The 12345-nt window shown below is 53.8% G+C and overlaps 1 protein-coding gene and 1 long non-coding RNA gene across 3 annotated transcripts in view; one reads left to right on the top strand and one right to left on the bottom strand.

Moving 5' to 3' along the window:
- The window catches only part of TSPEAR (thrombospondin type laminin G domain and EAR repeats), a 60513-nt gene extending 56371 nt beyond the window's left edge, over positions 1-4142 (bottom strand). For both annotated transcript variants that reach the window (XM_004264613.3, XM_049709966.1), the window contains exon 1: positions 3538-4142. In XM_004264613.3, coding sequence (XP_004264661.1) covers positions 3538-3622 — 85 coding nt within the window. In that variant the 5' untranslated portion in view covers positions 3623-4142. The remainder of the gene's footprint in view (positions 1-3537) is intronic.
- Positions 4143-4155: 13 nt separating this feature from the next.
- On the top strand, positions 4156-8241 carry LOC117199305 (uncharacterized). Its single transcript, XR_007477441.1, has 2 exons — positions 4156-6244; positions 7966-8241. It is a non-coding gene; the product is annotated as an uncharacterized LOC117199305 (long non-coding RNA).
- The last annotated feature ends 4104 nt before the right edge of the window (positions 8242-12345 follow it).

Raw genomic sequence — 12345 nt, forward strand, 5'->3', positions numbered from 1 at the left:
GCCATGGCTGCTGAGCCTGCGCGTCCAGAGTCTGTGCTCCGCAACGGGAGAGGCCACAACAGTGAGAGGCCCGCATACCGTAAAAAAAAAAACAAAAGAAAGAATATTCTTGGTTTCCTAATTTCTGTGCAGACAAACAACACCCTGGTTTAACGGTTGAGAATTCTTTAAAAGGAAATGGGCGTCAGGCTGACAGTGTGTCTCCAGTTGCCAGCCACACTCCAGCCCTGCAAAACTGTCAAGCAGGCCAGGTGGGCCTTTCAGCCTCGGTCCCCACATGACCCGCCGCTTGGCGGCCTCTCCTTCCTGTGGCCCACGCAGAGTGGCTCCAGGGGCCACCTGGGGTGTGGAGCTCAGATGAAGCTGGTGTTGAACAGGGTGCCGGCCTGGGGCTGGGGCGGCTGGGACGCGGCCTCGGGGGCCCCCAGCACCCGAGGGCGAGGTGGGAAGCCACACGCGTGGACAGAGGACAGCTGACTGGGGATCCAGCAGCAGCTTCCTGACTGCAAACTGCTCATCGGCTTTGCTCACGGCCCTGCTGGCGGCTGCTGGAGCCCAGAAGGGGGCGTCATGCCCACACAGGACTCCCAGGAACCGGCATGCAGGCCTCTCCAGGTGGCCAGGATTCCCCAGCTCCCTGGGCAGCACTGCCCTTCCTGCAGCGTTTCCATTCACAGAGCCCAAAGGACAGGGTTGAAGAATTCCTGGGAGGCGCCAGCAAGGGAGGAGAAGGGCTTCCTCCCCCCGCAACCCCAGGCCCCTCAGTGGCCACCTGCCTGCAGCCTTCACACCCCCACGAGCTTGTGTAATGCAGATCTGTGCCCCTCGTTTCCTGGGCACTTCCTCTAGCTCCAGGGATGCACTCCACCCCAGACCCCAGGTGTGACCACCCGCCCCGGGGTCCCCCACACCTGCCGAGAGCCTTGCCCACGCACGGACCGGGCTGCAGTGTGACAGTGCGGGCGCAGCGCCTTCCCTGCAGGGGCGTCGAGCAGGTGAAGGAAGGAAGGGGGTGCTGAGGGTGCTACGTTCGCCCGGTTCCCACGCCTCAGCACGGCCTTGAGCCCCGGCTGCGGAGCTGCCTCTCACTTTCCCGGGGTGACAGAGGACACTGTTCTGACACCCCACGGCAGGTCACCCCGCTCCAAGCGCCCACCCCCTGCACCCCGCCAGTGACCCAGCCTTGGGGTCCAGCTGCCCCCGCTACGGCTTCCACAGAACCCCTCGCCTTGGCCTCCCGCCCACGTGGAGACAATGCTGGGTCGGGCCAGGCTGAGTCGGGGGTGGACGGCAGGCTCTCTGGCCACAGCGGCTGGTCACTCCCTGACCAAGAGCCTGGGTCTAGAATTCAGGCCACCAAGCTGTCCCCTGGCAGGACACCCCCAGCCACTTTCCTGGCACCACGCACATCACGCCCCCCAGAGTCGTGGACTTTGTGTGGGAGGTGAAGGTCCTCCACTCCTGGTTCAGCCTCTGTCCCGGGGCAGCCGGCCCGGCTTGTGGGAGCAGCGGGGGGGTCTGAGCATCAGAAGACCCAGGCTGGCTCTGGGGTCAGCGAGGCCCCAGGATCCTGCCTGCCGCAGTCACCCCAGGGGAACCCGCCCCACACACCCGCTGCGCGCCCGGAGCCCCGGCCTCTCTGCTGCAGACCTCCTCACCCTCCCGCCCTGAGGCTGGCCCAGCAGCTGCGGCTGGTTTCCCAGCCTGCGCCTCCCACCTGCCCCCCGCAGCCTCTTCGTGCTGACAGCCTGCCAGGGTCAGCTGAGGCTCTCTGAGACTTGACCCGTCCTCAGATGCCCCTGTGCAGAAGGGCCCGCCCCAGGCCCCAGCCCTTATCAGAGGGTCTGCACCAGACCCGGGGCAGAGATGTAACCTCAACTTCCTCAGCGGCAAAACTATCCCCACCACCTCCTGTAGGGGCTGCTGTCTTATGGTCACAGACTCGGACGGGCTTGGGGAAGGGGGACAGGACTTCAAAACCCGAGGTCGTCACAGCCAAGGTCCAGACACTTCACACACAGCACCACAGACCCAGGAGCAGGGCTAAGGGAGAGTGAAATCCAAACCCGCACAAACCCTACGGTGTAACCTCCTGTGCTTTTCGAACCAAATGCGATCCAAGTGACCTCTAACTGTTTGAGTCCTGACTAGCCGTTATCAAGCGTCTTGGGAGCTTCCAAATTTAGTTCAATATTATTTACTTGGCTTTTATCTTTTCCCCCTGGTTGTCGGTATTGATAACTGGGTCATCTTTTAACTATTTGCAACATACCTTCAGGGGAGAGGGAGCGGGCTTTATAAATAACCTTTATTATTACTATGCAAGTTGATTCTCTTCCCAGTGCTGAAGGGAACGTGAAGATACACGTCTGTGACTCACCCCACCTGGGAGACACTGAGTGCTCAGGACGACGCAGGTCGGGTGCTGCGCCCCAGACCCCGTGTGCGGGTCTGTCCTCCACGCTCAAAGCCGGGTGGGGGCGGCGGTGTTTCGGGGCTACCGGTGGCCTTGGCTTCTGTGTGTGGCTTGCACATCACGCGTCCCAAGGCTGTGACCGCAGCAGGTGCAGGGGCCTTGGGGGCCCTGGTGTTCCTTCCCAGCACACACCCGGGGGCTGCTCCCCTCCACCCGCACGGCCTGGCTGTTCCCTGGGGGGCTGGGGATTTTTAGGGAGCCCCCCTTCCGGTGTGAACACAGGTCAGCGTTCCAAACTTGGGTCACCATGGTCCACCTCCTGATCACATCGTTGGGAACCAAGTGCCGTCAGAGAGAAGAGCCATAACACGCGGGGACCCGGGAGGATTCCCGGAGCCCAGAACGAGATATTTGCAAATAAACCGGGGCCCACGCACAAAGCCGTCCCAGCGCCACCACCCTCGGCGAGGCCCGCACGCTCATCGCTCACTCCCATCCCGGAGCTCAGCTTCTAGCTTCCGGGTCTCATTTCCCCTTTACTCTGTCTGTCAGCGTTAGGTCGGATAAATAAAGTCTCTTGGTAGAAACTGCAGAGAGACATGATGTCGTGGTCACTGGCGGGTCAAATCGGCCTTTCTAAGGAGAAGGGGATGGGATCTCCCCTCCGACTCCGCTCTCCGCTGGAGGGGGTCTGCGTGCCTGGGGCCGGCCCCACATGCCCCTCTTCTCGCGGGACACGACTGCCCAGCCCCAGCGGCGGGTCTGCACTGTGCCAAGTGCAGCCCTGGCTTCTCTGTCCACGGCGGGCGAGTGACCCGCCAGCCGCTGGGCCTCATTCCTCCGGCAGGTGTAACGCCTTCCTGGAGGCCCAGCAGGTAAGTACTGTGAAGGGCCTGGGATGGGGGAGGGTAACCCTTTGCAAGGAGTCCCCACCCTGTTGGCATTCCTCTCCTGAGCGCCCTGCTGCCCCCTTTAACCTTCTGTCCCTCCTCCTGGTCCAGCTGCCGCTGCTCCCGTGGGCACTCAGCACCGTGACCTGGACTCGGCCTGAGAAAGTGGCACCGCACGCCCGGCGCCCCTCCCGGCCCCCGCGCGTGCTCCGCCCCGTGCCCCCCACTTACCCGTGCAGGGCTCCCATCTCCCGGCGCCTCGGCCCGGGGTCGCCAGGACCAGGAGCACGACGCACAGAGTCAGCAGGACAGACATGAGGGGCCTTGACTCCCAAGCTCCATCCAGGGGCTCCACACACGCCCGCACCGGGAGGCACCCGCTCCTCGCACGCCTGGCTCGGCCCTTCCAGGGCGGCCTCGCCCCGGCGGTCACTGCGGTGGCCACATCCCCGGGGCCTGCGCAGGGACAGCGGCGCCCGGTGGGGACGGGACTCAGGTGGTGCTGGCAGGTCGGGCTGCAGCCTCACTGTATCTCATCTACACCTGGGCTGTGGTCCTGCCCTGCAGTTGACAGCTGATAACATCTCGGCGGGGCCGAGATTAGTCATTGGCAAAGCGCATTTTTCCCAAAGGAAAGACAGAAATAGATCATCGGGAGAGCTGAGAGCAAACCAGAAAACTCCCGCTGGTGTTCCCTGGGTGCAGACCCCGCGCCCACCGCGGGCAGAGGACGGGAGCTCCGGCCACCCGCCGGGAGGAGGGAGCAGAGCCGGTGGGCGGTCCTGAGCTGGCCGTGGTCCCCACGCGGCCGCCCAGGGCTTTTATCTGGTGCCCAGCCCTCCCCAGGGCGTGTGGGTTTGTCAACCGCTGGGTTTCAGGAATTTCCCTTGGGAGGGAAGTCAGTCCTTCAGGGCAACAGCTAATGAGGAGACAGGAGCGCCCGGGGAGAGGCGTGGCCGAGAGGCGGGTGGTTCGTTTCCTTGGCGACCGGCCACTGGGCTCTGGCCTCCCCAAAGCGCGGTCCGCAGGCAACGCTGCTCCAGGCCCGGCAGTTACTAAGTGTGATTATTCTTATTTAAAACCCCTCCGCTGAGTGTGCAAGGACAGACCAGGGAGAGGGGACAGGGAGAGAACTCACAGGCCCCCAAAGGGCACCCTTTCCTCGTTTCAGAGGCAGCGTTATGGTTGTGAACCCCAAGCTGTCCCCGGGAAGCCCAGCTCCAAGGTGTGGGCAGAGGCCGGTCTGACACAGAAGGGGCTTGTGGAGGACCACAGACCCTGGGGTTAGGGCTTGGGGGGAGGGGGAGGGAGAGGGAGGGAGAGACAGAGACAGGAGACAGAGAGAAGGGGGCTGTAGGCACAGAAAGCGTATGTGAAAGGCTCTTCCCGTAAAACAGCCGCTGTGACTCCAGAGACTCTTGCTGTCTGTCTCTCCGTCTGTCTGTCCACACGCAGGTGTTTTACATCCTAGTCAGAGGGTCTCTTTTTCTGGGGTCACATGAAGAAACTCTGTGACGCCCCAATTACACCTGCCCCCTCAGAGCACCAGGGATCCCTGGGGGGGGCCTCCCTCACCCATGCCCCAGGGCCCCTGCCCACCCGGGTCCGGCCGGACCCACAGGGTAGGGAAGGAGACTCTGACCCCGCAGGACCCCAGGAGCTGTGAGATGCTCACACACGGTACGGATACGGGCACCGTTTGATGAGAGGAAGGACGTAGTCCCCCCGGAGAGGGAAGGCCTGGTTTTTGGAGAAGGGACAGGAATTTAAATTGAACAAATTGAGCTCTTCTCTTTTCTTTCGCAATTGATGAGAACTTCGGGGTCACGGTGGCCCTGGGTGGGGCAGGGCAGGTCAGAAGGACAGGTGACTTCCCACAGGATGGGCAGGTGGCCCCTCGGGCAGGGCCACCAACCCAGGCAGCGTCCCTGTGACTCCTGCTGACCTCGCCACATGACTGATAACCTCTGAGCCCCAAGTCTCTTGCCGACCTTTAACTGGTTGATAAAAATAAAATCATGTATTGTTTTTTAACAACCAGATTTGAAAAATGAAAATTATGTTGCCTGGAACCCTTCCAAAAAGGTTTTCCTTCTAGTACATTTGACCCAGTAATACTAGTCAGACTCCTGACGGTCAACAAGGGTCTTTAGTGAAAATTTATTCGTTTTTAAAGCTACAGAAATATGTGCCTGAACGCAGAGACAGCTCAGAATCCCCTTCTCTAGACTGGTTCCCGTGTGACCTTGGACAAGTCACATGCATGCTCTGAATTGTTTCCACATCTGTAGAACGTGCCTCTTAAGCCCTGCACGGCAGGGACGTCCTGTGAGCTACGTGCTGGGTTTAGTTTACATGAAGCAGCATTTCTGCAAACGCGTCCCAGTCACACGGCTCTGAGGGACTCAGCCAGGGTAGGGGGATTCCACGTCCCTCCCCGGGGACACACAAGCGCCCAGGAGTGGAAGCCTCTGAGCCTTTGGCAACAAAGAAAGCTGCTTACAGCTTTCTATCCCAGTTTTCCCCAGGCTCATCTGCCGTGGAAATCGCTTTTCCCCACATCACAGGCACTAAGGTCACAGAGATGCGTCCCCAGAACCCACTAAGACAAATGCGTGTGAGAAGAACAGAGCACGACCCTGCCCCTATCTGCGTGGCTGTTCGGAAGCTGCGCGAACTTTTCATAGATGGGATTTCCCTCTTGGGAAGTCCCGGGAAGAGCAAGCCGGAATGCCAGCGCATCCTGGGCCGGCTAACTGACCCCGAATGAAAGCATAGGAAACCTCCCGAGAAGGTCCCCGAACACATGCTGCCTAACTGGTGCTGACTGCCCCTCTCCACTGTGTGTCCACTTCTCTGGAGCTGTTCAGCCCGGAAGAGAGGCTTGTATGCCAGCCAGGGGTGACGCTTCCTCCAGGGAAACGGGGAGAAGTGACAGGTAAGGGAGAAATTTGAAATGGTAACTTTAGGTTAGAAAAACATATCACCTAATCCCCTGGTCTTTCTATTAAACTAACCTGTTACTTCTGCAGACTGTGGAACCTCAGTGGTTTTTAGCCATTTAAAGGCACAAACACTCCTCTGAAATCTGCCATAATTTGGTATTTAATGACCATTGTTCTAAGGATGTTTGGAAATGTCTCTGGGGAACAGAAGAGAACACTTGGCATGTGACCGTGAGTCTCGATGGACTTGGGAGGACCCAGCAAGCTTGGACAGTGAGGACAGCCGACCCCAGGCTAACTGCTCCTGGGCCAGGCCCCCTCCCAGGGCTGGGCTCCCACCTGGCACCCAGCCGTGCTCCCATCAATCGCTGACTCACCTGGCGAGGAGCACATGACACCCACTGTCTGCAGCAAATGCAGGCTAGAATTCCATTTTGAAAGTGAGCTAATAAGGGAGGTCTCATTAGGTTATTGAGTAAGAGAATAGAGCTTGCTTTTCTTATCACAAGAAGCTTCTGTAGATAACTAGGGCTAGTAACCCTTTGTCTGCTAAGGGGTTACTGCAGATATTTTCTCCCTGTCACTTCTTTTATGATGCTTTGGTTTAAATGCTTTTTTTTGATACTTTCTGATGCTTTTGTCTTTTGCCAGGTACTTAAATTCTTTATTTAATCAGCAACAGTTTCCTTAAGACTTGTGTGTCTTGAAGGACTTTCGAATTTTCTGCTGTTGTATTTGTGTAACTCTCTATCCTTCTGGAGTGTGGTCTTGCATATTTGGAATGCAGTGAGTTGAACTCTATTTCCAGAAAGCTGCTACGCACGCGCAATTTATTAAATACCTCTCCTTTCCCACCACCTTGAAATGTCACATTTATGGTGGATTCCGCTCCTACGTGTGCTTGGCTCCATTCCACTAATCTCTGTTCTACTAACCTCTGTCTCTTTTCTTTCCCAGCATATTATTTTGACAACAGCATTTATAATAAGTGTTCATACAGACAGATAAAGGATATACGCACTAGTTTTCACTTTTCAAGAATGTATTAGCAATTCTCACGTGTTGTCCCATATGACCTTAAAAACGATTGGTTCTCATCTCTGCCTTTCAAATGAAATTTGAACAAATGAGCAAAAAGCATTACAGGAATACCTATTGGAATGGCAATAAGTTTAGAGATTAATCTCAGAATACTGGATATTTTTATGATATGAAGTCTTCCCACTCAGGGATATGTGTATCTCTCTGTTTATTCCAACCTTGAATTAAATTCATCAAAAAAATTATAGTTTTGACTATAGAGATCCTGTACTTTTTCTATAAAGTCATTCCTGTAAATATCCTATAAATTTATTTATGATTTTATCATCATCATGAACATAATCCCCCCATTTCCACTTGTCGTTGGTTATTGCTAGTATAAAGAAAATTGGGGGAATTCCCCGGCCGTCCAGTGGTTAGGACTCCGTGCTTTCACTGCCGAGGGCCCAGGTTTGATCCCTGGTCGGGGAACTAAGATCCCACAAGCTGTGTGGGACACAGCCAAAAAAATTAATTAAAAAAAAGAAAAGAAAACTGGTTCATTTTTGTACAGTTATCTTGTATCTAACAACTTTAAATTTACTAAGTGATTTTAGAATCTCTCGTTTTTCTAGACAAACATTGTCTACAAATAAAAATAATGTTGGCCCTTCTGTTTTAATATGTGTGCCAGCCTGTCTTCTTATTTTATGGCATGAACTAGAGCCTTCAAAACAATGTTGGAGGGCTTCCCTGGTGGCGCAGTGGTTGAGAGTCCGCCTGCCGATGCAGGGGACATGGGTTCGTGCCCCGGTCCGGGAAGATACCACATGCCACAGAGCGGCTGGGCCCGTGAGCCATGGCTGCTGGGCCTGCGCGTCCAGAGCCTGTGCTCTGCAACGGGAGAGGCCACAGCAGTGAGAGGCCCGCGTACCGCAAAAACAAATAAACAAACAAAAAAAACACACAATGTTGGAAACAGTGACAATGATGAGCTTTTCTCATTCCTGAGTTTAGCGTTTGGAAGCACTATCATATTAAAGGATTTTTTCTCTTTTCCTCTTTTCCTTAGAGGAGGAAGGGCTGCTGCAGTTTCTCAAATGCTTCTGCACCTCGATTGATATGATTTCACATATTGTCTATTGAATTTGTCAATGGAATTAATCACAAGCTCTCTTCCTAATGCTGAACCGTCCTTGCATTCCTGGGGTCAGCACACGGGGTCGTGGTGCATCCTTCTTCTAACACACTGCCGAGTCCACCCAGCGTTGCCCTTGGAATGCGTGCTTTCATACTCACATCCTTCTCTTCTCCTCGCTCTCTTCCCAGACAGGCCTCTGGAGCTCAGTCTTACCCCCGGACGCAGGGGACACAGCCTGTACCTCTGTGCTGAGCATCGGGCCGTATCTGCAGCTACTCGCCTGACATCCCCCACCCGCCGGCATCTCAAAGGCACTGTCCCAATGCTCCCCACTCAGAGCAGACCCCGTCCGGGGTGCAGGCTAGAAACCCAGGACTCATCCTTGGCACCTCCCTCAGGACGTCCCATTGAGTTTACCCCCAAATACTCCTGCCTCCTGTGCCCCGCACTCCTGGTCCAGCCACCCCCGTCCCACACTGCCTCTGCTCAGCCATCTCCCACGCCCTCTGGGCCTCCTGCACCTGCCAGTAGCCACCTCTGCAGACTCCAGACCTGGCCTGGCTGGTCTCCCTTCAGTGGCTCCCAGAATAAAGACAACATGCTGGGTGTGGCCTGGGGGCCGGCCCTGCCTGCCCCCCAGCTGCAGTCTCACCTGTCCACACACCTGTCCACGTCCAGGCTGTGCCTCTTCCTGCCCTGGGCTGTTCCAGGTGGGGCGGCTCCCCAGCACCCTCCGCCTCCCTGGCCTGATTAACTCCTGGGGGAGGCCTCCCTGCAGGAGCTCCCTTGTTCAGGTGACCCTTTGAATAGTGTCTGAAGCCCCGGCACCCAGGCCACACCTTGTGGGCCTCAGCCTTGTATCCTGGCATTCAAAAACATGTAGTCAATGGGTGAACTTACTATCTTGATTGTGGGGTGATGCTAAGGTTCTCCCAGCTTTACAAAACTAACCAGGGGGCTTTCCAGGCTTTCCCATGGTCTAGAATCCTTTGACTATGGTAAGAATTTGTTTTCTGGTGATAAACTGGGCCTCATTTGTGAAAATGTTTGAGGCTTCTTCTTCTTGCAACATTTTAAAAAACTTTTCAAGTCTACAGAAAAGTTGACGAAAAATGTGCTCTAATGCAGCAGTTGTTAACACTCTATCATATTTGCTTCTCTCTTATGCCTATATGTGCCTATAGAAACTCTTTTTTCTGTTGAACCATTTGGACACAAATTGTTAACATGACCTTCACCCCAGATATTTCTGCATGTGTTTCCTAAGATAAGGTCACACTCCAATGTTTCTACAATAAGATTATCATACCTAAGAAAAATACCATTAATCCAATAATGACCATAGTTAAGTTCCAGATTGGGACTCTTTCAATGATGTATGTTTCAAACAAACTCACAATTTCTTTTGTGTTTAGTTGTTTACTCTTTATACTTCTTCATGAGTCAATATCGATGACTTATTTGACGAGCGATCAGCGAAGCGGCCTGCGAGCTGACTGTCGTGCAGGCCAGCGCGCACGAGGAATCTGCTGCAGCTCCGGAAGCATCGAGACAGATCTCTGGGCTTGGAAAGCGCGGGAAACGATGGAAAACCTGAGTCCTCTTCTCACCCTTCAGCTGTGGAAGAGGAACTTCACAGAAGAACTGGAATGAGCCGTGTAGTAGAGATCCTCGTCCTGCCTTGGGATTAAGGGTGTTTATAGGGGGGTCAATGCCGTCTCTTCTTTACCCTTAAGAAAAGCTTCACTCTATAACAACTACTTTACCCATAAAACATTACTCATTTTCATTGTATAAAAATATAATTAAGCAAAAAAGGGGAAAGGGTGTCTCTAATTCTAGACAATCACTTTTAAAATTTTAGTCTCGATCTTTCCATAAGCCTATATGTAAACATAGAGCTGATGCGGTTTCACAATGTGATATTATGTCATACATCTTCGCCTAGACAGAGGCAACGCAGAACGGTGGTTAAAACACAGACTCTTAAGCCAGAATTCCTGGCTTTGAGTGCTGGCTCTGTTAATTATTAGCTGTGCAGATTCTAGGCAGATAACTTAACTCCTCTGTGCCTCTGTTAATTCCTGGGTGAGATGGGCATAATGACAGCCCCTGCCTTGCCAGTTTGTTGGGAGGGTTACATGAGGTGGTACATACAGTAAGCGCTTAGAATAGCCCCTGAAGTACTGGGAGCACGAGACACAGAGCCACTGCTGCTTCCGTTGTTCACTTATTGTACTGTGAACAACTTCCCAATAAATACACACCAGTCTCGTCATTCTAACGGCTGTTCCCCGATTCTCCGTGATGACACTCCTGCTGGTTAAATAAGGAGAGTTGCATCACATGGCATCACATGGCCTTGAACGGTACATAGATTTTGGAATTAGAAATTAGAATTAGAATTGAATGCTTGATAACAAACTGTCAGGAGACACTTCTCCCTGGGTCTCTGGCTTATCTTATTTCTGCTTATCTTGTGAGCCTCATGGGCACCAAGGGTCCTTAGTTCTGAAATATCTTTTCAAGGGTATTTGTAGAGGGAATGGCCTGAAATTCAGAGACAGTGTCTGTCTTGGGAGCAATAAGCCAACATGCTTGCCATCCGGTAGATTAGAGACACTGTCCCTCCAGAGACAAAGGTTCATGCTTGCCACCTGTTATGGGCTGAGTGTGTCTCCCTAAAATTCACAGGTTGAAATCCCAACCCCCGCACCTTGGAATGTGAGGTGTGCTTGCAGATGTCATTGGTTAAGCTGGAGTCATTCTAGAACAGGGGCTCCCTAATCCAATATGACTGTGCCGTTATATAAAGGGGACATTTGGACACAGACGTACACACAGAGAGATGCCACGTGAAGATGAAGAGATCGGGGTGACGCTCCTACAAACCCAGGGACACTGAACATGGCCAGCAAAGCCCCAGAGGCTAAGGGACAGCCTGGAACAGCTTCTCCTCCTGACCCTCAGAAGGAAGCAGCAGTGGTGACACCCTGGTATCAGGCCTCTGGCCTCCGAAACAGTGGAACAGTACATTTCTAAGCCCCTGGGTTTGCGGAGCTTTGTCACAGCAGTGCTAGCAAACGATACACTGCACTTTAGACAACGTCCATGTTCCCTAAGCTCGGGCTCCTACAAGGCAACCCACTGCGTGTGCGTGTGTCGCCTGGGCCTTCGCGTCACCCTGTGGGGCCGGTACAGATGCTGCCTGCTGCCATCATGGGAGGGATGCACTGCCTCTGTCTCTGGCCCAGGAGCCTCACGTCCTCTGCCAGAATCCCCGATACTGTGTCCGGCCGACCTGACCATATGCAAGTGGGGTCACACCTCAGCCCATAAGAGTTCTTGATGTAAACCTCTAGAAGGGCCCAGAGTGAGTTTACTCTGACATGAGCCAGATGAGGTTGATGGAGAAACACACACGCGCACACACGCACACACACACACATGTCCCAGGAACCTGTCTGGCTGTTTCTTCTTTTTATGGGGGGGGGGCGGTTAAATATTAATGGCATCTGTGACATCCCAGTATTGATTTCAATTATTTTTAAAATCTCAAATCTGTACACAAAATGCTGCCTTTGACTTGAACATTTTCACTGGTACAGGGTCATGCCAGCTTAATTAGCATTTCTTACAGTGGAGAAAAGGTAGAACAATCTAAATGTCTAAAAATAGAATTAGTGTGATTAAAAAATATATCACATAAATTTCAATAACTCTAATACATTTCTCCTTCTTAACAAGACAAATGCCCTTCCCTCCCCGTCCTCCAGGTGCCTCTCATTCCCAAATCCCTGCTTTTGCTCTCCTGGGTGTCTTTGGCCCTTGAGGTCCTCCTATCAGTAGAGACACCTGAAGCCCAGGTGTCCCTCAAAGCTCCCCCAGTGTCCCTGAAGCTCTCCGGGCAGTGTCAGCCTGGGCCCTTCTGCT

The sequence above is a fragment of the Orcinus orca genome, chromosome 5 (assembly GCF_937001465.1).
Source record: "Orcinus orca chromosome 5, mOrcOrc1.1, whole genome shotgun sequence".
Classification (NCBI taxonomy): Eukaryota; Metazoa; Chordata; class Mammalia; order Artiodactyla; family Delphinidae; genus Orcinus; species Orcinus orca.